This window comes from Daphnia magna, linkage group LG8, assembly GCF_020631705.1.
Source record: "Daphnia magna isolate NIES linkage group LG8, ASM2063170v1.1, whole genome shotgun sequence".
Lineage (NCBI taxonomy): Eukaryota > Metazoa > Arthropoda > Branchiopoda > Diplostraca > Daphniidae > Daphnia > Daphnia magna.
Genome location: NC_059189.1, coordinates 4768099 through 4795178, shown reverse-complemented (window position 1 = coordinate 4795178; position 27080 = coordinate 4768099). Strand labels below are relative to the sequence as shown.

The 27080-nt window shown below is 43.3% G+C and overlaps 2 protein-coding genes and 2 long non-coding RNA genes across 7 annotated transcripts; 2 read left to right on the top strand and 2 right to left on the bottom strand.

Annotated features, from left to right (window-relative positions):
* Window positions 1–3182: 3182 nt before the first annotated feature.
* LOC123475547 lies at window positions 3183–3594 on the bottom strand. Its single transcript, XR_006650799.1, has 2 exons — window positions 3494–3594; window positions 3183–3424 (listed from the first exon to the last, which is right to left on the bottom strand). It is a non-coding gene; the product is annotated as an uncharacterized LOC123475547 (long non-coding RNA).
* A 510-nt stretch (window positions 3595–4104) lies between these two features.
* LOC123475337 (cytochrome P450 4c3-like) lies at window positions 4105–5052 on the bottom strand. Its single transcript, XM_045177932.1, has 6 exons — window positions 5048–5052; window positions 4870–4973; window positions 4699–4808; window positions 4539–4629; window positions 4278–4475; window positions 4105–4218 (listed from the first exon to the last, which is right to left on the bottom strand). The coding sequence occupies exons 1-6, from the start codon at window positions 5050–5052 to the stop codon at window positions 4145–4147; spliced, it is 582 nt and encodes a 193-aa protein (XP_045033867.1). The 3' UTR covers window positions 4105–4144.
* Window positions 5053–5330: 278 nt separating this feature from the next.
* LOC123475546 lies at window positions 5331–6593 on the top strand. The gene is made up of 2 exons (XR_006650797.1): window positions 5331–5729; window positions 5788–6593. It is a non-coding gene; the product is annotated as an uncharacterized LOC123475546 (long non-coding RNA).
* A 390-nt stretch (window positions 6594–6983) lies between these two features.
* On the top strand, window positions 6984–26785 carry LOC116933380. Of its 4 annotated transcripts, none has more exons than XM_045178373.1 (6): window positions 6984–7303; window positions 10134–10243; window positions 11352–16504; window positions 16877–25964; window positions 26086–26197; window positions 26264–26785. In XM_045178373.1, the coding sequence occupies exons 3-4, from the start codon at window positions 15553–15555 to the stop codon at window positions 25219–25221; spliced, it is 9297 nt and encodes a 3098-aa protein (XP_045034308.1). In that variant the 5' UTR covers window positions 6984–7303; window positions 10134–10243; window positions 11352–15552; the 3' UTR covers window positions 25222–25964; window positions 26086–26197; window positions 26264–26785. The 4 variants fall into 4 exon arrangements, with proteins under 4 accessions (XP_045034308.1, XP_045034309.1, XP_045034306.1 ...); XM_045178374.1 differs by having other exon boundaries at window positions 11349–16504; XM_045178371.1 differs by lacking the exon at window positions 10134–10243.
* Window positions 26786–27080: the final 295 nt, after the last annotated feature.

The window sequence follows — 27080 nt, the reverse complement described above, 5'->3', positions numbered from 1 at the left end:
AAAGACGTATTGCCCACTCGGGTATAGTAAAATTGGGGTTTTTCGTTCGTTATCTATAAAATTACCAATCAATGTCCAGAAATTGATTTCATTTAAGCTTAATTTAATTCCCTATCCTTAAAAACCTAATTCATCTAGATTAGGCAATTATTTATATGTTAAATTTGTGATTGAAATTCACAATTTTTGAAATTTGTGCCTTTCGCAACATTGCCTATTTCGTTATATTAAACACGTTTGTCTTCTCTCTTGTGCAGCAACTTTTACACCTTTGTTAAAAAATGATATATTTAATAAATATTGACGAATTCTATTTATAATGAATTCTGCACTAAAGAGAAGACAAACGTGTTTAATATAACAATAGGCAATTTCCCCATAGGGATTCTGTATCAAAACTCGCATTTCCCAACCCCTGATACAGGCACCCCTACCTTTCTACAACGACCGGTGGATCGACCGACACTTTTTCTGAGACTTTACCCAGAGATGGCGCTGATGGCGCGGCGATTTCAGGGGTGTCCGCACTAATCTTTCGTTCGTTTTTTTTTTTTTGATGCTCTGCCGCTGGAGATTGGTCTCCCATTTGTAGAGGAAATAACTCAGCAGCTCCCGGTTGAGTCCCCGTTTTTATCGGCTGAACGACGAAGGAGTGTGGAGCAGTTTAGTCAGCCAACTCTGAGTCGATTTCAGGGCCCTGCATGTATCCTTTATACGTTTTCTTATTTTAGATGCTGCGTCGCAAAACTTGACGTCATGTTGTAGAGGAGATAACGCGGAGATTAACGAAGGGGTCCTGTCAATTATCGGCTCAACAATAAAGGAATGCGGAGCAATCAAGAGCGACTCGACATTTCTGGAGATTTTTTTCAGAGAGATGGCGCGTCGGTCATGAGGGATAGGGAAAAATCAGGCCGTGAAGTTATTTTCAAGGCGAGGGCTTTGTGCGTCGCCCGGCAACGGACAGGTTATTTCACAGGCCGTGTGAGCTCCATTGTTTCGATCATGGTCGTCTACATAAAAGGGGCAACTACGGAACGCCGTTTGATCCACTTTTTTACTAGGCCCCTACTCCGTTCAGGAAGTTTCCGATAGGGTACGGCATGGTCGCCAATTCGCCATAATATCTCGAAACCGTTTCATAAAAAGGCAAAACAGACTCCGTATACATGTCCCATGAGGCGTGCGCTGATCTGGTTAAAAACCATAAATGAAGTTGCGCTAACAGAACTGTTTTCGTTAATTTTTAAACGGCTAGTCTAAAGAGAAAACCAATGACTAAATCGAAATCGGCGTTCAATGTCGATTATACCGTCTGATTTTTGGAGAATTTCAAGAGATGTCATTTTTTGGCCGATTTTGACAAAAGTGGAAAGGCTATACCCTTCCCACTTTTTTCATTTTTGGCCAAATTTCAAATTTATTGAAAATACATGATTTAGATTCAGAATTGAATGAAAATCACGGAAATCAGGTTTATTTTTCTATTGGTCTTATAGTTTTTCATTTACATTTAAAAACCATAAATGAAGTTGGTGCGCTAACAGAACTGTTTTCGTTAATTTTTTAAACGGCTAGCTCTAAAGAGAAAAAACCAATGACTAAATTGAAATCAGCGTTCAATTTCGATTATGTCGTCTGATTTTTTGAGAATTTCAAGAGATGTCATTTTTGCCGATTTTGACAAAAGTGGAAAGGCTATACCCTTCCCACTTTTCATTTTCGGTCAAATTTCAAATTTGACTTAAAATACATGATTTAGATTCAGAATTGAATGAAAATCACGGAAATCAGGTTTATTTTTCTATTGGTGTTATAGTTTTTCATTTACATGTTAAAAACCATAAAGGCCGCTAACAGAACTGTTTTCGTTAATTTTAAACGGCTAGTCTAAAGAGAAAACCAATGACTAAATTGAAATCAGTGTTCAATTTCGACGAACGAAAACCCCAATTTTTACTATACCCCCGAGAGTCGAGGGGCCTCCTATACTAGCGAACCTGGCGGGAATCTTGGGACCTTAACAGACGAAACAAAAACAGTTTTTTCGAGATATCTTAAAAAGTTTTGAATAAAAAAACTCGTAAATTTTTCTAATCTTGTAAACCCACTCTATTCTATTAACCCTAATTTATTTTTCATGAAAATCCCTCGTATACGGCGAGAGAAACAATTTTTGTTTCAATTGCCCTGTGTCTCAATTAACTCCACTCTCCTCTACTGCTACTAATGCGCCGCGGCTCCTTGAGAGGTTCCCGAAGGGCTGTTTTGTCATCTGTAACTATGGATGTGAAGTAAACTTGTTTGTAATATTTTGTTTGTGTTTGTGACATGAATATAGCAAAGTATCGCTTATAGAGCAGTAAAACATCCTACGTTGCACCACGGTAATAGGAAAGGTACACTCGCGCTATCACAGTCTCTTGGAATAAACGGGGGTGTTCAGTAAAGGGTCCCAAGATTCCCGCCAGGTTCGCTAGTATAGAAGACCCCTCGACTCTCCCCCGAGAGTATAGTAAAAATTGGGGTTTTTCGTTCGTTATCTATAAAATTACCAATCAATGTGTCCAGAAATTGATTTCATTTAAGCTTAATTTAATTCCCTATCCTTAAATACCTAATTCATCTAGATTAGCCATTATTTATATGTTAAATTTGTGATTGAAATTCACAATTTTTTGAAATTTGCGCCTTTCGCAACATTGCCTATTTCATTATATTAAACACGTTTGTCTTCTCTCTTAGGGCTCGGCCCCGATCACATTCTAATCGGGGACACGCTAAGCTTCCTGATTAAAATGAATCAGGAAGTTCGGTGCGGGGATTTCTTTTTTCGGTGCGGAACGGTGCTATAATCGGTGCTTCACCGATAGCACCGCTACAGCCATAGGGGGTTAGTCTTACCAGTGACCTTGAGTTCTGATAGGCCAACGAGAATCACGTGACTTGGGTCACATTTTTTCTTGTTGGCCGTAGGGCAACTGCCAATTTAGATCACTATTCATTGATAATCGGGGAAGGCACCGATCACCGATATCACCGCACCGAGCACCGAAATCTCTTCCCCGATTAAGATTATCCCCGCACCGGATCGACTAAAAGCTCCCCGATTAGCGCGGGGCCGAGCGCTATTCTCTCTAGTGCAGCAACTTTACACCTTTGTTAAAAATGGATATATTTAATAAATATTGACGAATTCTATTTATAATGAATTGCATTTTGCCTTAGTTGTTCATATTCAATCCAGTCTTTCATAAATTGTGTTGTTGTAAAGGAATCATCCGTAGGTGCTTAAGGTCTCATCCGTTATTTCAATATATAATCCTAATTACCGTTGGGGATCGCTGAGCGATCCCTCAGGTAATTTTCAATTCTTCGCGATCAAGTAAAGGAACTATGTAAAAGCCAAAGCCGTCGTTTGACTCTTTGTTTGCACAGAACAAAAAAAGGGAAATTCAGCAATCGTTCTAGGCAAAATTGAAAAAAATTTTACAGTGCCTAAAAATGCATTGACTTCATATCCGATATCGGTTTCATTAAAGTGTTCCTTTCCCAATTCCGTCAAGACCAGGTCGAGAAAGAGCAATTTTTTCCCTTCAAGATATTCCAGTGCTGTAAAATTGTGTGCTTAAAAAAACCTTTGGGAAAACAAACTCTTTACTTGGCTTGCCAATATCGGTTGTTTCAGCATCGCTCTCAGAAGCAATCTCCTTTGTTAGGGTCATTTGACAAGATTTTGTTGCTGAATTGCGTTCTATTTGGGTCGCTTCTCGCTCCAATGCTTCTCGGCGTTCTTTTATTATCTTTCAATAAAAGGAGTTTGTCACCAAATAAAACGTGGTGCATCATAAACGCTTCTTTTGCTTTTATTTTACGAGTTTCCATATCGCAAAACTGATGGAGGCCTTTAACGCACCGGGCATTTTCGCGTCCTGCAGGAACAGCTGCAACTAACAGCTCCATCATGGAGCTGTTAGTTTAAAAACCAATTGATCCTAAGCCACGGTTTGACAATGCGTTGTTGGAAAATCCTTTTGAAACTACATAAGTCAAATTACATTACATTCTTTAATTACATTCAAATTACATAATTTTTCCATTCTCTTCTTCTTAGGTAAACATCAAACAATGTCTAAAAATTCAGTCACTTGCCCCTCAAGGTTGTTAAGAAAGAGCGCCTTTTCTTCATTTTTTGTGCCTTTCGTCCCATAAAAGTATCTAAATTTGATAAGTTTTAGTGGCTTTGTAAAAATACTACACAGAACTTAAATAGTTACCGCAAATAATATCTAAAGTGCTGCGTGATATAATAATGGGGAAGACGTCCATTTCACCACCTTTGTGATTTTCTAAAGCTTCTTCAAATTTCTCTATACAGTTTATGCCCTTGTTATTGATGGCGTCCACAAAAGGGTTGAGGATCTGAAAATGAAAAGCTGGGTTAAGTAGACGACGATTTTTCTTCCATCGCTCATCTGTGAAAACAAACATAGAATGATAAGAAAGCCCAACGAGACGTAGCGTAACTTGAAATTCACCTGTTGCCACAGGAATTCCTTTGCCGATAAACGGAGTAAAGATGTCGTACTCGCCCGGTTTCTCAATGAATTTATAGTTTCCCATAATTGGCTAAATGGACAGAAAACAAAATGCAGGTGCATAACAATCTCCGATCGCTGTTCAAAGAAATGATTTTACATCTAGCAATTCTGGTGATGTAATGAGGATAACTGGACGAATGATGAACCAAATGCGGTAAATACTTCCATACTTCCTCACCCAGTCGCCATTGACAATATTCAACACCTCTGGAACCCGAAAGTTTAATGGAACATATTGCAAATTTAAGTCAAAGCGTGTAGCACTCACCATCGTTTGGAACATTTAAATCAAGAACATTGCCGAGAAACGGAATACCATCTGGTCCGGGAATGGCGTTGATAAGTCGAACAAAAACGCGATTGACGCCAGATCTAATAATAAACGGCGAGTAATCCGGCCAGTAAAGATCCAATCATTGGGCTCAGCCCCAAAGATGTGACATCACTGCATAATTCAAAATGTTGCACGAACAGGATAAAAACAAGTTGTTGCTCGAAGAGCGATTGTCTTCTATTGAAAAAGGGGTGGCCACTGTGGTCTGTCTGTAACGTTTTTACTTTCGAATGGCCAACGGCTTCTTCGAATCTTGATACCGTTTCTTCTTGACGGGATAAATTAAATTTTTACATTTAGCAGTGATTTTTCATACTCTACGCGAATTGAGTTACCCTGAAGGGTTCCTGAACGGGTTTTCGGTTTGCGTGCATGAGACAATCGACTATAGAGGTTTTTCCATTTGGTTCGTGTAAGTAGAGGGAAAAGTCGTGCGGCTAGTCGACTAGTGCGCACCATGGCGGGGGATAGCCGAAACTTGCTGCAGACTTTGCTTGATCCAACCAATAGACACCGTAAGGCCATGTGCTGTAACCTGTCAGGCTGTCAGCAGCAAAAGTGAAACCTGTTTGATTTCTTAAGTGTTTAAAATGACAAAAGCTTTTTGTTTGATATGTTCAACTTATCGAAAAAAAGAGATCGCCGAAGTTTTTTCAAAGTGCCAGAATGCAACATTAACAGTAATTCAATTGAGAAAGAACTCATTGAAAGAAGAAGAGCCGAGTGGTTGAAGTTGTCAAAAAGGAATTATAATATATCCCAACTATTTGTTTGCTCTGATCATTTTGTTTCAGGTTTATTTCATATTACATTTGTAATCGTTTACGTAGAATAACAGTTATGTTTTTTTAGGGAAACCTGCATATGTGTATAAAACTGAAGACATAGACTGGGTTCCTACTAAGAATCGGTGTCTATTGGTTGGATCAAGCAAAGTCTGCAGCAAGTTTCGGCTATCCCCCGCCATGGTGCGCACTAGTCGACTAGCCGCACGACTTTTCCCTCTACGTACACGAACCAAATGGAAAAACCTCTATAGAGAAGTCGACTATATTAAAAGACAAGTTGTCGATTGTCTCACTAGATGACCTTTGAAGCGCACGTTGAATGGCAGTTAATGTCTAGATCGGACACAGATCCGAACTTCCCCGCTAGGCGTTCCGATCGTTTGACTGTTTGAGATCGGAGTGTTGTTGGTTTACTGCGTAGGGGAGGGTGGGGTGAGCGGAAAGGCGAGTTGACTGGGATGGAGGGATTAAAAATACTAAAAAACATTTGAAAAATCTCAATTTAATTTGTGTTGTTTATAGCAACCGTTTATACAGTGGCGGCTGAAAGTTTCATAACGTAGCTAAAAACCAGTCTTTTTACTGTGTATTGGCGGATAGTATGTGCCAATGGCAGAGGTTTAGACACCTTGTTTGATCAATTTATTCTGTTTCTTACACCTTACCCCTCCGCCCATATTTACAAGGGAAATGATGAATTTTAATTTCCATGTCCAAACAAGTCAGAAAGTTGCTTAATACTGAGCGTTTATTGTTAAAACGTTAAGAATAATAAGTTTGTCAACCGTATGCCACATCGCGATAAAATAGTAATTGATGTTAAGAAGAAAAGTTAAGTAAATATGGGTTGAAGGGTAGGGGAAAAAAAAACTGTACAAATAAGGTATCTCAACCTCTTTGTTGTGGCCCTGCCCATAAATTTGAGATTATTTTTAAAAATTCATAGCGGCACTAGTAATGACGCGTAAAATCCAAAAGAATTGTGGGAGCTGGGTAAGAACCATACTAGTATTGATACCAAATAGTGTTATATTCTATCTTCAAATGTGACGGGTATGTTGAAAAAATTATTACCATCCCGACTAACTCCACCCTCCCCTATCAAACCGCGTGACTCCCTCCCCCCGTAGTGTGTTGAAAGTATTTGCCTCATCTCCCCCCTTCCTACTACGTAGTATGTGAACGTCCCCTACGGCAAATTTCACATAGAGAGTGGAAACGATCTCCTATATCCCTATTCGAATGACATCACTGTTGAACAGTCAAATGCGTTGGCTGATTCCAAGTTGTAAAACGACCTTCTGACAATGTAGTTTAGGCGTGGCTAAGTCTAGGATTTTTTGGTTTTCTTGGGCAACGGAGATTGTGACTTGTCAGAGTAGTCCATGGGTCTAATGAAGATGACACATGGCGAGATTTCAATAATAAGACTTCATTGACAAAGAGCTTTATGGTAAAATATTCTGCTAAAAAGCTACTGTTTCCGCAGTTTATTGCAAATTATAGTCACTTCTGTGACAGCAAAAGAACTCATTTTCGTGTAAAAATTCTATGGTATACATTCTACTACACTTCTCGAGGTATGACTTTTTATTATTTTAATTCTATTGCATGCTTTAGAACTCTGCAGAGTTTGGTATCGTTTCGAGTTTCAAAAAGTTCAAACAAATCCTTTTTCTAAAAAAGACATAATTATCATGAACCTTTGTTCGATGCATAACGGTAACAATAATTAAAGTTAAAATTAAAGAAAAAAATTTTAAGCTAAAAAAACCATGGCAGTAAAACCATATTGCGTCAAGTCGTTAGGTGTTTTTCTAGTTTTCACGTTGAATTTCACATGGGATACTTAGAGATCATTATTACTTTCTGATGTAGAAAACTACAAAATATACCCAAGTTCAGAGTAGAAACCGATCGCCGAGCGGGAATTTGTTTATTTTATGTTGGAAATGAGCCACACCCTGTTGCTAAAAATACTGCTTTTTTCGTTACCATGCGCTGCTTTTTTCCCAGACGAAGACAGATAAAAGGCAGGACCAGGATGGGAACTGAGGATGAAATGTTATTTAGTTATCTTAGGATAGGCGCTTTGAACAGCATGTAATCTCCAAGAATATACAAGAGAAAACAACCCACATTCTTTTTTTGTGTATGAACTATATACCAGCCTGAAAACTGCGCAAATGTCTGTATCTTAAGAGGATATTTGGTCAGTATTCAATCGAATGGTGACTTTTCCATGTACAAATCAGCCGTTGTGAAGGTATCAGTAAGCTGAGTATAGCCTACCGATAATGCAAATGGCGTGAAAATGTTCAATATAGGGGATAAGGTTAATAATCACCGGATCTCTCATCACACCATCACCATCCATTGACTTCTACTAACGCTTCCTTTTATTTAGCTTATAATACTCTTCACCACTAAACAAATGATTATAATATAATAGATATTTCGGATACATCGCCTACTCGATTTCTCGATGCTTAATATGCGAAAACAAGAAATGAAACCACAAACATGACCAAATGGAAAAACTTATTCGAAATAGCTCAGGAAGTTCACCGATTTTGATAATGATTAAATTTAAGGCATAGGTCAAAATCAAACACATCCTCTAAATATTGTTTTTATCATCTATTACATTGTAGAAAAGAGAACAGCGTAACTTTAAATCCTACATAGGCCTACACGATTCTGTCGTATTCTGTGCGGATTTAGCCAGTCTGTAGAAATGATATCACGGACCCATGTAATTTCTCCATGTGACCCGTTTATGCTGCGTAATGTAGGCTAGTTCTTATCTGTGTGTACTTAAACTTCCTCTAAAGATTGTCTTCATCCTGCATTAAATATCAACTTCGTTTGATTTGTTTGAATAAACAAATTTTATGTATAGGCCTACAGGCCTACACAACGTTACAAGGACGAGTTTCGAGGTAGTTGGTGTAAAACGACTCTAAAAAAAAATCCGACTTAGGCCTTCCCTTTAAGACTTTGACGTGTGTTAAGCAACAAAATTTCTGACTTTGCTTATCATGAACATTTTTTTGTGTTGAATTAAACCAAAGATAGAATTCTGAATTGGAATTTTCTTGATAAGTAAGTCGACTTTTCAAAGTTAGTCAAATGCACTTTCGTGTTTTGTCTGCTATACTAGATAAAAAAAAAAAAAAAAAAAAAAACAATAACCAAAGAGCTTTCAATCTCTATATTTATTTTATTTGGATCTCTAGATTTATAGATCTAGATAAGTAATGTCAAACTTCAGTGAAAAAGTTCCAAAAAGACGTGGACGAATGACGAAACAGCATGCATGTTGGTTGGGAAATGATTTCTAGAATTTTAATTGGAAGTTTGTAATACTTGAGTTAGGACGATATTATCATCATTAAATTAATAATTATACGTTTTTATGTTTAAGACAGTATCTATACTCAAAGTCTTCCCTAAAAAGTGTGACAAAAATAATTAAACTGATTAGAATTATACATATTGAGCAAGAGTAATTCCAAGTGAACACCAGCAGTAAAATTTCGAAAGTTTCGAATTCAAGAATAATGTTTATTTTCAATATGTGGGTAAACGGATGGTACTACCTTTATAGTCGTGCCAGCACCGATTTAGCTAAAAGCAAGATGGCTTAAAAACGAAAACGAGGAAGGTTATTCGTCACGTAGTTGACGGTCTAACCCAATCAGCTAGGACTAGTGCCCCGAGGCTTACGAAGCCACATTCAACATGTATTTGGAATGTCTTTGGAGGCCAAGTTTTTTTTTTTTAACTTCCAAGGCTCCAAGGAGCTTTAGAAACTCTAAACAAGCAAAACAGCTTGTGCTAAAGGACAAAGTAAACTCTGGGGTCCGAGTTTGACTTTGACAGGAAGAGTTAGAATTTGTTCTTTGGAACTTTTCGTGATAAGAACGCTTTTAAAGTAAAAAGCTTCAGTCCAAGTCGTAAAAACCGATTTACGATGCAGTCCGAAACTGCGCCTGTATGGCGACGCTATGCCGTGGGCGTTAGGGTAACTAGGAAAACAGCTCAGGATGTGTAATTCTGTATAGATTGGTGATCGTAAAAGACCGCCGGGGTAATTAAAGAGCTTGCTGGTTAAAATTCCTTATCCGATTTAGTTTTTTATTGTACTTTACCATATATGCAGTATTTCATACTGGATATAGTTCACTTTGAGGCAAACAAAAATATATTCGTTTTTTGTTATGTATGCTTTAGAATTCTGAAGCCCATAAAGTTGATATTTCCATTTCTGATTTTCAATATGGAATTTAGTTACCAGAGAAAATATTAAATTTAAGTATAATACTTGTGAAAAAGAAACCACAAGAAACTAGTATGTTCAAGGCTGATGAAAATCATTGTAACTAACACGGCTGTGATAATCGACAGATAATGCGCAGCACATTTACACAAACGGTCAAACTAAACGAAACAATCCGTAGGTGGAATGCAATGAAAAGAAGAAAACACACACGTGCGAAACCCAATTACTACAAAAGGTATATACTCACTCTACAGCTGTAAGAATTAACAAAGAGTGCGAATGAAAAAACATTTGTGTGTCATTTATAACATCATATCTTCCGCTAGTAAGGCGACTTTCGGGTAAATTTATATCATAACACCTAAGCTATTCCGAAGAAATGAAAGGGCAACCCCTAACCCATGATTGTTATAAAAAAACACAAAAAGCCAAAAATTTAGAATAAAGAAAACACTATGGTAATAAATGATTCTGCACTCATTTATCTACAATTTCATCATACATTTTTTTTCGTTGAAGTATGTGAACTTTTGTTGTATTACGTACTTGGTATATACACTTTCTTAAATCGTTTTAATGTTTACTAATTAATATGTAGACACATCAAGAATTTTGGAAAAACATTTTTAATTAAAATGTTCACCAATCATAATTTTATGCTTAATTTTTGGTGTAAATAACAAGTAAGTGTAAGCATATTTATTTTACGAGTTAATTTTCTCATTTGGCCTATTTTAAAATCAATCGTTTAAATATAATTTAACCATGAACGATATATATATTTATATAATATTGTTTTCCTATATAACATTAATTATTATCTAGTGCATGTAAGTTGTGCTGCTGTCGGCATTTCAATATCCCCTAATTCCACATGTATTTAATGGCTATTTAGCTACCAAAATTATCCCTTAATTACCATTTACGGTTATTGACAACAGCGTCTGCTCTTAGCTTTGCAAAAGCATTAAAATTGTGCCGCTGAGAGAAGCACATTGAAAGACGTGACATAACGGTACGACGAAGTGACATTCGTTCTACCATTATGACGCGTTGGCTGATATTAAGTTGGATTGATATTTACCAGGATACTCGTTTGTGCTTGTTGCCTATGGCAACCTTTATTGGTAGGCTGTTCAAATGGTCATAAATTTTCAGTTCTCAGTGGTTTAGCATTGTTTTTGTTTGTTTGTGTTTGGTTGTTTTTTGCTTTACGATAAAGCGTGGATATTTAATTAAAATTTTCGAATACTTTTTTCTAACCAAGACGTATTAGGCTATTGCGTGCAAAATATTTTGGTTATTGGTTATGGATCCATAATGTTTGTCTTTGTTACAAGTAGGTGGCATTAGAAGCCATGGAGATTGAGATTGAAGGACGGCGTATGGTGATCCAGCTGAATTGGAGCCGTCCGAAACTGCAAGACCAATTGCTTAAAAGCGCCTTGACATTGACGAAAGTCGACGCTGATGCCGGACAAAATGTCACGCCGACTCATTCATTGGCTGTCTGTTTGCTTCAACACGGGCTGAACCGTTACAGCGACTTGCGTAGGCTGGGCGAGGCATGGCGTAGCACAAAATCTTGTGGGATCAACTGCGACGAAGGTGATTGGATCCGATTCTGCCAACATTTGGATAAAAAAACCAGGAAGCTGAACTTGAGCTGAAGAATGAACAAATAACTAAGAAAGCTTCAGAAGAAGTAACACCTCGATCATCAACTGTTAATTTACAGCGAATCATAAAAGGGGTAGTTGATACCCTCGACCAATTCCAATGGTTGGGATTGTTAAACACGTCAAGTTCGTTCCGGGTCGGTTGCATTGTCGGAGAAGACTATGTAATTGATATAAGACCGAAAATCTACGAATCAGCCGAGTCTATTTGCAGGCATCAGTACGTATGGTACGATAGCGATTCACAAACTTTTCACGGTATCGCCAAATGGATGGACACATTTCAAGATCGACAGGCGTACCGTGTCGCTCTGTCTTGTCAAGTGGCTCAAAATCTCAAAGACTTTTGTTGCTGTTTGCTGAAAAAAGGCAATCCAGGTGATGATGAACTGGAAACGCGATCCATGGCCTATCTGAAAGAGCTGAACCAACAGCTGGACCGTAACATCGAGGATCACTTAGCGATGGTAGATCGATGGGATGAGGCCAGCGAGGAGAGCAGCAAGCTTAAGATCCTACTACACGAACTTCTCGATCCGAGTTTCGACGAGCACAGATTCGAAATCAACTTGGAACTGAGACAAGAATTCATCGAGAGCTTAGAAAAAGCTTACGGTGAGGTGCAGATTCTTCGACAAGAGGCCTATGAGAAGGCTCGACTTCAAGCCATTCAGAATAGGGAAGAGGATGAACGCAAGGAACGGCAGTTCAAGTTGGAAATTGAAACCGCTACTGCTGAAATCCAACGACTCGAACAGGAAATTGAAGTGGACGAACGATCGGCTCAACAGCAGTTCGGAGATCGGACGGAGCAGATGAAGAAGGCACGTTACCGCGACCTGTGGCAGACAGCCAGGTACAAAGTGCTGGAGACGAGCAACCGAAAGAAGCCACTGAGATTCATCGGTGCCGTCCAGGTACTCATCATGCAAAAGCGTGAGCTACTAAAGAGCAAGACCGAACAACTAGAATGGGATCGCTTCCGTTTGCTGCTGCACGGACTGCCTCCTCCGTTGGAGATCGCCAAACACGGTCGCAATCACAAACTATTCGCCATCGATACCGATGCCACAGCCGACGCCCTGCTCACTGACGTCCTTGAGGAGTTGAAGCTTTTGGAATTGTTTCTGAAGCAGGGAGGAAATCTTCCGCTGTTGATGTCGTACGCACGACAGAACTCGTCCAAGGTTTTGGCCGAAATTCGACGCATCCTCGACAAGATGGTGACGGAGCCCATCAACAGCATGTCAAATCAAACGTGGAGATTCAGCGGTTGCGCACTCCTCTTGAGTCACATTTACAACCAATGGATGACAAAGAATTCGTCATCGTCCGAACATCGCTGTGAAGAGATCACAATTGAAGCTTCCCGTGTTATCTATATCGACGTGGATTGGATGACGCCGGGATTGAGTTTGGCTCTGTCGTCGCCTCGAATCGAAGCCGTTGGAACGGGCATACGTCGCGTGATTGACTTATCGGGTGAAGACGCCAAACGGACAATTCCCGAAAAAAGCCAACGATGGACGCGATGCTGGATTGAGTGGCGACGACGGAGAGCACGGAGCGGCCGGTCAGAGTGCCGGTCATTTGTCTATTAACTGTGACACTTACCTCGGCATGCCGCTCGTCATCCATGCCAGAGGCGGTAATGGTTCCAATGGACAGAACGGCGGCAACGGAAAACCCGGAATCAATGGTCAAAATGGAAGAAACGGAGAGCTACAACCGAAAGAGAAAGTGAATCAAGATTTCGATTTTATACCGTTGAGATATTACTGGAACTTTCCGAAAAGTGTCTATCAATATTGTTCTGGTAAAATATACGACACTTGTCACTTGGTTCTAGGAGAGCCCGGAACACCAGGCAAGTCCGGCGGGAGCGCTGGAAGCGGCGGGTGCGGAGGACAGGGAGGATTTGCTGGCAAAGTTGAGGTGGAATGTGGCACGGGTGGTAATCTAATCGACATAGCGCAAAATGAAAACGGCAAAGATGGCACGGATGGCAAACCTGGAACAAGCGCCAAAGGGGGAGAGGGGGACGCAACGGCGATGACTCGGCACGTGTTTTTGAAACAAATTCGGATTCGCTAGACCCCTGGTTCTGGGTGGCTGGCGAATGGCGTAAGGACAAAGGCAAATTGAAAATTGAACGCATAATGCGCAAAAGTAATCAAAGTGAACAAATTGGTTCGAGGATCATCGTTGTCGCTCAAGACAGCGGAAGAGCGACCGACGGAGAGCGAGGTGAAGACGGCCAAGACGCGGATCAGAGCCACCAGAAAAAATCAACACCCAAAAGGGCTATGGTAGAAGCGGGGGCATCCTGGAGAAGCGACGCTGCTGCCACCGCTTTAGCATCCTCGCGACTCCAGCAGAAAGAGGCGGCCATCCAGAAACTTGGCGCCGCCATTACCAACTCCAGCGAAGCGGCAAGGCGCGCCAGAGCCGCCGCCAAACAACAAGAGGCCAACGAGAAGAAACTGAAACAAATGAAAGAAGGTGAACAGCGGATGCGCAAGGCATTCCAACTGGCCAAGACGCAATCCACGTCCCAGCTGATGCGCACTACGCAGAGGACCCACACAATCGCCACACACCAGGCAGCTGGTGCAGGCGAAAGTTCAATCAGCCTTAAAGAAAATGACGAGTTCATTCCTAACACGGCCCACGTCCTAGCCAAAACACAACCAGCGACCCAGTCTGAGTGGGCCGCCATGAATGGTGTGGATGTCCTCGACGCTCTCGTCGCCAAGTATTCAAAGATCTCGAATGAATCGTCGAGAACCTTGTCCATACTGACGCAATCTATAGTCCTGCAAATCTACTTGCCAGAGCCAGCGGACCGCGGACTCGTTTGGTCCTCGATTGCGAAAATAACGCGACGCATAGATGGTCACCCGGACCATTTGATTCAATCGCTTCGATGTATTAGCCAGGACATTGATCTGATCCAAGAGCTTATATCGGCTAAAGGAGGCATTCTCCTCAAACCAATGAGCGACGTCATCCTGAAAAAGACAAACGACATGGCCCGGGACATCGTAACGACCGCTGAGAATGCACTCGACGTTTTAGGCGTATTGTACGCTTTTCGGCAGCTAAGCTGGAGCTACGAAGAGCTCCAAAAATTACTTGGGCCGCTGGAAGATAACGAGATGAGAAAAGGCTTTGGATCTTTGATGGGAAAGAGCAACAAAGGATCATCGGCCCCTGACCCAGCCAAGAGCAAACTGATCCATTTTGTGCGCGACAAATTGATCTATTCCGTTGCCGAAGTGATGACGACAGCGACATCGGTCAGAGATGGGAATAAAGAGTATCCTGATGAAACGATGATCCAATCACAAGTGCTAACGCTTAACGGTTTGTTGCAATGCTGCTCTCTTCACCTCACAACCCCTGACGGTGTGCCGGTGGCAACGTTTTTCGATAAGCTGATGGAAAAACTGAAAAATATCTCTGGCAAAGAAGGAAAAACCGGCGATGACGTCAACGTCGCCCTGACGGACTTTGCCTGCCGTCAAATTGGAATCAAGAAAGTACGCGATTTGATGCCGATTTCAAACACCACGTCCTCAGCTTCACCCGCCAATCAAATGGCTCTCAATGTGGATGATGAACAGCGCTTGGAAAAGCTTTGCTTCCTTTTGAGTCACATGAAAGTCGATGTCGATGACCTGGACGCTATCCGTTTAGCTGTGGAAAAAGGCAAACCGTCCACAAAGAACCGTACAAAACCATCTACTCGCTCGCCGAACAAGCGTTTGTCAATTTTTACTGGACTCGCGAATGGGAAAGTTATTACGATTTCTTGAAGGAAATCAAAGAGAACCAAAATCGTCCAGATGAAAGCCCGTCTGAAATGCTGGACAAGGAGGAACTACACGGCCAGTTGAACGAGCTTCAGAAAGTGGTCGAACGATTGAAGGCGGCCCTAATGTGGACTCACAGTGGTAAATCTTACAAAGATATGATGGAGGTGTGCACTAAGCTCAAGAAAAAGCTCGACACATCCGGATGGAAGGAAAAAATAAGCGCAGCTTTTTGGACAACATTGAAGCGATCTTCCGACGAGAAGGAAACGCCCTTGGTAAAGTGCATAAATTGGGCTCGTGAGCAGGAGAGGAACATTGTCGGAATTTTTGAAGACTCGCACAAGGATTTGCCAGAGACTAATAGCAAAGATTTTATGTCATTCGTCTTCCGTTTACAGACAATTCGCCAACCGAGTAAATCGGACAAGGAATCGATGGTTCCACAATTTCGAAAGGCTTTGCATTATCTTGACCACAACAAACGGGTTCCTTTCACTGTTTCCGAAATGAAACTGTTCCATGAGGTGTTCAGCAAAACAAGGGAAGGCATTTTCAAGGATGAAACGATCCTTCGTGACCAAGCCAAGTTGAAAAACGAGTACGTTGGACGCTATGCAGATCACCATTTTCTCAGATGGATAGACAGTTACGAGGAAATTGCGCTAATTCAAGCAGAAATCAGCAGACAGTGGGAGAGTTGTTCCACAGATTCCGATAAGGCGTCCCAACAAGCCAAAGTGGCACGTCGGAAGAACATCTTGTTGAACCGCTACGCCGCACTCACGACGTTCTTCTTGTCGCCGCAAAAATGCCACGAAGCATGGCGTTCTTTGATGCGAGAAATGAAAGTGGACGAGTTAGATCAACAGCTTAGAACAAGAGTATCCAATACTTTTGGAAATTGCATCCAGCAAATGATTGGTGACGTCGAGGCGGCCCTCAATCAAATCAAGGAAGGAGATAATGTTCAGTCAGACGGTATTCCTGAAGATGGAGGAGGTAAGTGTATTCTCAATCAAGAATTGTGTGAACAATGACATTACTTAACGGAACGGTTCCTTCCTGAATCGAATAGCCTTTGGCGTTTCCTTATGAAATGTTGAAGCGGTTTTCTTTTCACAGTTAAGGTGGCATTTTCTTTATAATTTGATATTACATCTATTACGTCAAAGAGATATTTGGTTTTGGAATTTTCAATTGCAAACTTATTCATGATTTTTATATTTGCTGTATTTTCAAACACTGTTACGGCCGTTTCGTGATAAAGATAGTGTTTCGAAATGCCATGTTGCACAAACCAAGACATTTTCATAATAATTTATCCTATTAATAATAAGTTTCTTCTTGCTTTCGTCATTGTCTATTGTCTAGGTGAAACGCTGTGCACTGAAACCAAGCGATGCTTATCCATTGTTGACACCCTGCTCACGTCATCGAATTGCCTTCTTGTTAAAAAAGAGCTCAGCTCCACGATTTCTACGATTCTTTCGGATGTCGAGCTTCTGTTCGAGTACCTCGTCGAATTCGACGACACGAACGCCGAGCGTATAACGCCATACCTAGAAAAATGGAGGACGTCTTTGGCGACCATGGAAGAAACTGGAAACTTATTGAAACTATCGGCTGACGTCCGACGAGGAGTGGCCAATGTTTTGGACATAGCCAACTGGTCGACCACCAGCGACGACCGTCTACTTGAAACGCTCAACCGCCGCACTAAGCAAAATCGCGAAAACATGACAAATGCCCTACAACGTCAAAAAACCTTTATCGAATTTTTGACACGAGAACGGTTGATGGATGACGTCTTGAGCGTCGTCAAGGCATCTGTCGGTTGCTTGGGAGAAGGTGAAGATTTAAATCCGTCCAGCCTTTGCTGTCACAAGAATCACAACTTACCACTGTTGATACAAAAGCAAGTGGACATTTGGAACGAATGTGCTCCGGCCGAGTTTCGTTCAAACGGAAAAGATGCTCTAGCTTTTCTAGATGCTTTGCTATCTTCCACGTCTGAGAAGCTGCTGAAAGCGCGAGCCTCCTTGGCCAGCGAACTCCTCGTTCATCATATTGACACTCCTGAGAACGTCGACGTACTGGAGCGATGGACCAAACGTATCAACAACTTTGTGGTAACATTCGGCACTAATATGGATTCGGACGAAGAAATGGCCAATCGTGTGATCGAACTTCAAGCTTCCTTGATCGCTCATTTTCACGTGTTCCAGACAAGAAATCTAAGCCTTTTCGCAGAGACCAATAAGCTGCATGCCAAAATTAACAGTAAAATAGTGACAGAGCAGCTAACCGTACTGGCTCAAGTGCTGGGTAAATCCAAAACTGAATCCAACTGTCTACTCGTCACAAGTCTTTGCCATTTCGTCAACATTCTTAGCAAATGTGCCACAACTAGCCAACGACTAATCGCGTCGGATTGCATCATTGAAATTATCGAACAGCTATTCCGCGACCCAAATGTCAAGAAGAATAATGTGAAAATGAAAACGATCCTCGATGTAGTGTATTTTTCTTCTGAGGGATTTACCTTCACCGAAAAGAGCTACTTGGAGCGTTTCATTCAAACAGAGTCTTGTTGCAAAGACAATAATATGATCATGCGCTTGTTTGACAAAATCGGGGCCACAAGAAAAGGAAAAGAAGGCAACATATCTTCAAGCGTTACCAACAGGTTGATTGAAGCCATTGACTTTCAAAGTCTTTTGACCCAGGAAGAACGAAAGTACCTCACCCTTTTGGCCAACGATGAGGTCGTGGAGACAGTGCTAAAAAATCTACCACCGACAGCTTACTTGGACTGCTTGAAGGAACGTGCAACTAACCAAATCTATCGGAGACTCATTCTCCATTTTTACGGAGAAGAAGACGGCGACCTGACCGATCTGCTGAAGTCGTACAAACCGGCGAAGAAGGCGGGCGATGGAGAGGAAACGGCAGAACAACAAGAAAACAGCCCATCTGATTGCAAATTTCTGATAGTTAGCCAATTCCAGAAATCCTTCGGTAGGGCGTACTTCTTCGTGAAACGAGACGGCATTGAATTTGAATGGCTTGCGTGGTTGCAAGAGACGGTTCTCAAGTCATTGCAATCAATGCGTCGCGATTTGCTGACGCTCGCCAATGTAACGCAACTCATTTCTGCCTCTGCCGAATTCAAACTCGATGAGCTTTTTCAATCGACCTTAACCGCTCGACCCTATCAGTGGCTGGATAATCTGCTGGCGAACTCCATCTTGAAAGCCGTCGATAAACTCGATCCTGCAAAAACTGGCAATCAAGCCGAACGGAAGACGCAACGTGGCCATCTGACGTCGGATCTACACGAGTGTCTGAGATCACCGCAGCTGCAAGGCCGAATCGTTCTGGAAGTCTTCCGCCGCAAATTGGAACAAGAGACCCGCCTAGTGGCAGCCATGGAGTCTGTCAATTTTTCTTACGCTGCCCAACTGGTGAGTGGCCTCAAGACTCTCACCAAAATCGACGATGTCGGCAGGTTTCAGGGTACTTCCCTCAAGCACTGGCCTAGGCTGATACGTCACTGCAAGCTAACGGAAATCTGGCCGTCTGGTCTGGCCAATCAGCTTGTAACGATACTGGATCATCGCTTGGGCCAAGACAAGGCGGACTGCTTCCTCCAGCGTTTCAAAACAAAATATGGCCATGTTCAAAATGAATCGCTACACCCAGAGAAAAATGATTGGCCGGCTAGCCAACTGTGCAATAGCCAACTCATCATCCAGTTGGAAGGCATAGTCAAAAACTTGTCGAAATACCCATGGATCGTGGATTCGTTTTTCGCTTTGGTGCGGTCGCCAGATGTCGCCAACAGCAAAGATGAAGATTACCACTGGCAACACATCCAAAGTAGAGAATTCATCGAACAAGAAAGATCCAAAGCCTCGCAATCCAATCTAAGCGTGGCCGAACTGTTGAGATCGATGAGAAACGATCCCGAAAACGAGGCCGTCATAGGACAAATGACAAAACAGAATAGCTTCGTGCAAACAATCGATGATATTAAGCTGCGGGCTACGAGCGAGCCAAGAAGCCAATGGAGCCAGAAGGACATCGATAACTGGGTGACTAATATTAAAGAATGCAGAGCAGAGGTAGATCTTGTCGATTTCCTTTCGGTGGCCTTCCGGGCGGTGCAGTTGCAAATGAATTGCCAATTGCGCGACTCGCAGATGCTTGCCATTTTAATGTTCGTGACGCCGAGCGAGAAACAAAGACTGCAACGCCGAATGGCGCAAATCTCCACGGGCGAGGGCAAAACGCTGATTACCACCTTGCTGGTCATCTATCACGTGCTTTCCAACTGGTCGAACGGGAGACGCCTCGTCGACGTCATCACCAGTTCACCGGTTCTAGCCGTGGACAACGTCATCGAGATGAAGAGGTTCTACGAAGTTTTCGGCGTCGGCGTGCAGAACAACTGCGACGCAACCTGCTCCGATGACGAGGAGTTGCGCAGGAAGCGCTACAACACGGACGTCGTGTACGGTGACCTGTCCAGCTTCCAGCGCGACATCCTCTTGAGTCGATTCTTCTCCGATCGCGACATCACCTGCAACCGGGAAGCTGGAGCCGTCGTCGTCGACGAGGTAGACAGCATGCTTTTGGATAAAGGTGAAAACATCTTGTACTTGTCGCACAAGATACCCGAAATGGACGACCTCGTTCAGGTGTTCGTCGAGATATGGCATACCGTCCACGATCCGTCGGTCGCTGCTGGAGACGAGAGAGCACAAGCCACTGTGTACGAGAGCGTAAAGGAACGCGTTGAGAACGGCGACATCCGCGTTCCCAAGTGCCTCGAATCCTTCGTCCTGCGCTACCTGCTGGTGTGGACGCGCAACGCGTTCCGAGCCAAGAAGGTGACCACCAAAGATTCGTACAAAGTGGACGACGTCGGCGACGGCCGTGGACAGCAGATCGTCATCATGGACAAGGAGACGGGTGTGGAACAAGTGCAAATGCAATGGTCGCACGGACTTCATCAGTTTCTTCAGTTGAAGCACGCTCTGAAATTGAGCCCCATTTCGCTGAAGGCCGTTTTCATGTCCAACGTGGGCTTCTTCGAGCAGCGCAAAAACGCCGCCCTGTACGGAATGACGGGCACACTTGGCTCCACCGCCGAGTGCAAACTGTTGGGCGACGTGTTCCGCGTCGATTTCTTCAAGATGCCTCGTTTCCGGCGTCGCTTTTGCCTAGAAGAGGATCACCTCTTATCTCCCACGAGGAGCCAGTGGTTGGACAATTTAGTAGGCGCAACCAAAGCCCAGGTGGATGCGAAACGAGCCGTGCTGGTTGTATGCGAGAATATTGCCTCGGCAGAAGCCGCCTACAATAAGCTTTTGTTTGCGTATAAACAAGAGGATCAAAGTAAGAAAGGGATGGAGGCCACAATTGGCGTTAATATCAGCAAATACGTCAGTTCGTTCGACAAAGGATTCCAAAAGAAACAACACGACTCCTCTCTGGCTCCCGGCGACATCATCGTGGCCACCAATCTGGCCGGCAGAGGAACCGATTTCAAGATCAACGAGCAACTCGCCAAGAATGGCGGGTTGCACGTCATCATAGGATACATGCCGGCCAACGCTCGTATCGAGGCGCAAATCGAGGGACGAGTGGCTAGAGCTGGTCAGCCTGGAAGTTTCCAGTTTGTCGTGTGGGACCCGACCGTCAGTGTGTCCAAGTCGGACGTCGCCTCGGAGCTTTGCGGCTTGAAAGTGAGGCGCGACGACCGAGAATGCCGTCGGCTGGAACAAATTCGCACTCGCGGTCTGCAGAAGATCTTCCTGGAAGAAGAACTGTTCAAGAAATTTCACGAGGAGATCTACAACGTGGCGAGGAAGATGTTGCGTCAAAATACCTCACCGGACGGCGAATTGCAGTTGAAATTTTTGACCAACAACTGGGCGCTCTGGTTGGATGATAACGCCGATCACATCGACAACATTCACGTACGCAAATCGGACACCGTCTACGCGAATTTCAAGTCATTTCAAACGAAATGCCTCGCGTCGGCCGGTGAGTCAGCCGGTAGTTTTGCGCGGTTCGCATCGACGCCATCTGAGCTGATGATTCTTGGCGATTTTTTTGAAAAGACGAAAGAAACTGAACATAAAGCGAATCATTGCTACATACAGGTTGTCAAGAAAGAGCCGGACGATTGCCCAGGTGCGCTCATCCGTCAAGCGAAGCTGATTTTGCGCGAAGCGGGCAGCGTCGAGAAGAGAAAAGCGAAGCCACTGCTGATCAGGGCGAGAACTTTGATTGAAAACAAAATCGGCCAGCTTTCCATTTGTAACGATTTGGTTAAGAAGACGTTGAAGACGCACGAAAAGTCCGGCAGCGTCATGATCAATGAGAATCGATTCGAGGAACAGACAACCAATTTGATAAGTCTTTTACAGGTGCATTTGACTGCCATAGATGACATCTTGGGGCGGTCGGTTGTTGGCGCCCTGGCCATGCATTTTCCGAAGGAAGAAGAAATGCAACACATCTTAGCGCTAATAACAGACGAGCTGAAACACAAAGGGCATTGTAAGCCTTATCGCTTGTCCAAAAGCGTGTCGGTGAGGTCGATCGGTGTTGGCAAAGACATGAGTGACGATCACCAAACTGTTCTCTGGATGGACTACGGTACAACGTCACAACAGAGACGGATCCATTGGCCAACGGAGATGGCCCAGTACGAACGCGCCGTCGTTCAGCGCATTGACGAAAGAAGAGACGCTCTGCGGCAATCGTTCACCAAGTGCACGTTGACGGACGTGGTGGTCACCCAGAACCAGGTGTGGGAAGAGTTGGTCAAAGAAGGGTACGTAGTTCAGGAAAAGATCATCGACCAGGACGTTATCCGTTGGGCGCAATCGCAAATTGAGGGTGATTCTGCCGTCAAGGATTTCCTCGAACGACTGCCAACAGAATTGGACTGTTTGAAAACTGTTCTTGTGGATTGGCTCAAGCGTCACGACGAAGAACCCTTCGACGAAGCCGTCACTCCGTTGAAGCTCGACAACGTCACTTTGAAGTCACTCGAGAGCTTCCTGAAGGAGAGCCAAATCGTGATTCACATCAATCATAGGCAGGGCGTGCTCTCCAAAGAGATATCGTTCGATCCGAACCGAACGAGCTCGCCCGTTGTAGGCCTGTCGGAACAGTTGACGAAATTCGACCATTTAATAGCGATGTGGATACTACAAAGTTCATCGGAAGAACTTGGAGAAAGTGCATTTAAGAAGGTAGGCGAGACAGTATCTCGTGAAGAGTTGCCGTGCCCGAAAGACTCGGAAGAAGGGGCCGAGAAAATCTGGAAATATCTGTTGAGCGAAGGAGTCATCAAAGAACCTAAAGTTGCCTTTAAGCCGGGACTGAACGCCAACAAGGAGGACATCGAAATCCGGAGGAAAGAAATCACGAAAGTGGTTGAATCATTGGCCGGCGTTAAAGAAATTTGCTGGAAGCACCGACCGCCACCGAAACCGGTGACCGAGCATTCCGTTTACTACGATGTCCCAAGTTATTGGGCGGACAGCGCGTGGAATACCGTTGGAAATGCGTTCAACTACGTCAATCCCTTCGGTGGCAAGAAATCGGACGATGCGAGCCAGGCTACCAATGTTGACGAATGGCTAACCGAGAAACAAAACAAACAACACCTGGAAGCCTACAAGAGGGACGTCGTTTCGGCTTTGTTCAGCAGCATAGGCCAGTTAAAGACCATTCCGATGGTGAACACTACGCTCAAGCCGCTTTCCGACTATTTCGTGTCGGACACGTCGAGGACGTATCCAGCGGAGGAAATGCAAAGTTTAGCCGGCAAATCCTTTACAGGAGTCATCAAGTTAGAGGCGCACAAAACTTGGTGGGACTACTGGGACAGGCGAGCTTTCTACGTAGCCATGGCAGGCGTCGCCCAAATCGCGTTAGGGGTGGCCTTAGCCACAATGTCGGGCGGACTACTCGCAGTTGTCAGTAAAACTCTCATCGCTGAAGGAGTGAGTGACATTGGCTACGCAATCCAGGCTGGGCTGACGGGTACTTTCTCCTGGGGAGGTTACTTGTCACACAAAAAATGGAGCCTGGCCATGTCTGTCGCCACAGCCGGGCTGGGTGCGTATTTGACAAAAGGAGCGGCAGCTGGCCGTCTGGCTGCAATGGGATTCCAGGGCAAAGTGGGTTTGGCCCTCTGCTGGGCAGCAACCAAGAGAGCGCTGGCCAAGTGTGGTCAAGCTGTGCTGTCTACGATGACTAGCATGGGCGTCGAGAGGCTGTTGTCTTGGCTAAAAAAATTCGTCATCGAAAACGTTTTGACGCACGTGAAATTCCTCATCAGCAAGGCTCTGTGGTTTATTTTCAACTCCCTAAGCAATGCCCTCGATCGGATCTGGGCGCTGCTGCAAAAGATGGGACGAAGCGTGGATGATGTGAAACAAGTGATCGACGGCTACTTGGACAAAGCGAAATCGTCAGATCTTTACACGCTATGGGGACGTCGCATGGCTGGGCAGGCGACTTCGGTCGGAGGCGCCATAGGACGTTGTTTCTCCGAGTCGCAAGACGTCTTGAAAGCGGAAGGCAAGATTGAACTATTTGAAGGGGAGAAAGCCGAGGGACTTGACGTCTTAAAAAAATCATTTAAATTTGTGGGCTACACCGAAAAGGCGATAAAGATTGTCAATTGGATCAAGAACGGCACGGAGATCTTGGGTCTCATCACGTTCGCACCAGAATACGTCAAGAACGTGGAGAGCTCCCTGTCTGAGGAAGCGAGAAAACTAGAAGCTGAAGAACAGGAGAAGGAAGCGACGCAACAAGCTCACCAAAACCAAGAGTCGATCAACGAAGAAGAGAAAGAAGAAGACCAGCTAAATGCCGATGAATCGGCCGAAACGACTCATGCGACGTACAGTGTAGCGTCGACAACCACAGCCGAATCCGAGACGAAAGTGTTCAACGAATACAAACAGAAGGTGAAAGAAAGAATAGAAGGCGACGTTGTCACCTACATGGTGGATAGTGTGACCAAGACATGGGTGCAACCCTGGCTGCAGAGCAAAATCGAGGGCCTCATCGTATCCGCAGGTCAGAATGTGTTGGAGCGCATTGGCAGTATGTGGAAGGGATCGCAAGGTGATTCGAAAATGGCCGACAATCAAGCCGAAGAAAACGAGGCATTGAACGACGAAGAGGCGAAAAAAGCTGAAAGTGAAAAGAAAGCCGCCGCTGCCAAGAAGGAACTTGAAGACTCGCTCGGGGAAGGAAACAGCCAGAAAGAGACGGATGAAAATGGAAACACTGTCGTTCAACCAAAGGAATACAAAGATGTTGTCACCAGTATGGGTCAAGGCCAAGCCGCTGGTCTTCTGCAGATGCAGATGGTAGCGAATGCAACTAATTGCACGCTCGTAATAATTGACAAAACGGAAGAGAAGGATTTCAAAAGCGACGACGGCCAATTCAGCATAACTCCGGATGGAAAATCTGAGAAAACCATTCAACTCGTATACACGAAGAACGAAGATGGCACGAAGCATGTTTCTCTCATTGGTCCCGATGGTAAAGAAATGCAACTTCCGCCTTCTATGATGAATGCGAACGGGACGCCAGTCCCCCGAACCGTTGTCTTTACGAGGCTGTCGCTGGTGCTCTGGGTAAGAATGTGGACGATCTCCTATCGCAGGTGAAGGAGAATGCACTCAACGATAAAATGTCGCAATACCTGTACGATCAGAAAGTAAACGAGGCCTTACCGCACATGCGAGTTGGTCGGAAATGCGAAGGTGAACGTGCTGATCTGTTCCTCCTTGTAGACGAAAATGGGAACGCTCGTCATGTTTTAACTAGTATAACAAAGAAAAATCTGAAAGGCGGCAGTGAAGTTACTGACGCTGCGAGAAAAGAACTAAAAAGCGATGAGGAAAGAGAGGAAGATGACCAATGTGGCCATTTGATAGCGTTTTTTCTCGGCGGTGGAGGTGGTAAAAAAATGCACAATGTGGTTAACATGAACAGTTCGCTCAATCAAGGCGCGTACAAAAAATTAGAAATGGAGTTGGCAAAATTCTTGGAGGAAAATGAGAACGCAAGAGTTGACGTAGATATCTCACTGAATGAGGGGATTACGAACGGTAACCTTAAGAGTCCGTTAAATCTCCGGTTTTCCTGGCGTATGTCCGTAAACGATGATGTCGTATCTCACAGCAGTGTATTCTTCGTGAACAAGGCCGATTCCAAGACACACAATGAAGTGGCATATAAAGAGAAGCCGCAGTACCAGGATACACCTATTCATCGCGTCAATAATCCTGAAGGGGGAAAACCTCCCACAGCGGAAATTGTTCATTTTGACGGACGGCAAGAGTCCATCCGTCCTGGCTTAACGCTGGCTCGCCCTGGCGACTACAAACCCGCGATTCAAGAAAACGAAGTAAGTAGAACTATATTTGATTTCATCCAATATGTATTGCGCATTTCTATGTAAGTGACGGCCAACATTATTAAGACCAGCATAGATAACTGTTTTCTTTTTTGTTCTATTTTTGTGACAGCAACACAGAAGAAATCAGATTCTTGAAGTGAATGAAGAGGAAGATGTGCCAGTGAGGAGACAAGCGCAGAACTGAAAGTGCAAGAACACACCGCAGTACAAATCCCAGTGAAGTAAGTAAAAACGAAATTATCTAATACAGGCAAAAAAATTACATCGATTTATATTATGGTTTTAAGGAAGACAAACCAAAGCAAAACAGCAGAAGTGAAAGACCCAGTGAAGACAAGATTTTCAAACCGAAAGTGCAATAACAGGTACAGTTTAAAAAATGTCGGCTTGTATTCAAGTTTGTGAGGGATAAAACGGAATAAGAAAACAAAAGCAAAAAACAAATATGTGAAATGCATATCTAAGTTGATATCGATATTGCCTTGCTAAGAAAAGTAACATGGCATACATTTCATTTTCATTATTTGGGCAGTAGAATATGTTATTTGGGGGGGATGAAATAATCATTCATTTACAAATGCTTAATAAAATTCATTTTATCAGTTGAACATTTAATAATAGACATGCAATCAAAGCTACTTTGGGGAAACTTAATCCTAGAAATGTTCCCTTGTATGCTCCCTTATTAGTTAACAGATGTTTAAGCACACATTAAAAAAGCTTCAGCATAGTGCATTTACTTACATAATAGCCAAATGAATACTTCTGTTTTTTTGTTTTGTATACCAAATAAAGATAAAATCATGAAATCAAGCTGTACACATTTATTTATCTACAGGAGTTCTATTTCAAAAATTAATAAATTTGCAATGAAATTCCAACGACTATCTGATGGAAGAAAGAAAATTGCACTAGCCAAGATTTAAAAAAAAAATGATCGCTCAGGTTTGGTGACAGTATTGTGAACCGCGATGTATGGCCTATGTCCTGCTAAACGACCCGCGCATCAGTCTAGAAATCGCGTTGCAGAATACAAACAATTATCCATAGCAAACAAAAAGCATTTGTAGTTTGTTGCCGAATAGTATTTGGGTGACTCAGTGT

Bases quoted from the DNA above. Each gene is read 5' to 3' on its own strand.
- LOC123475337 (XM_045177932.1), bottom strand. The intron at 4,630-4,698 runs GTAAAATCATTT...CTGTCCATTTAG, and splicing joins CATCACCAGAATTGCTAGAT to CCAATTATGGGAAACTATAA. The intron at 4,476-4,538 runs GTGAATTTCAAG...TTGTTTTCACAG, and splicing joins AGGAATTCCTGTGGCAACAG to ATGAGCGATGGAAGAAAAAT.
- LOC116933380 (XM_045178371.1), top strand. From the start codon at position 15,553: ATGCTGGACAAGGAGGAACTACACGGCCAGTTGAACGAGCTTCAGAAA. The intron at 16,505-16,876 runs GTAAGTGTATTC...TCTATTGTCTAG, and splicing joins TATTCCTGAAGATGGAGGAG to GTGAAACGCTGTGCACTGAA.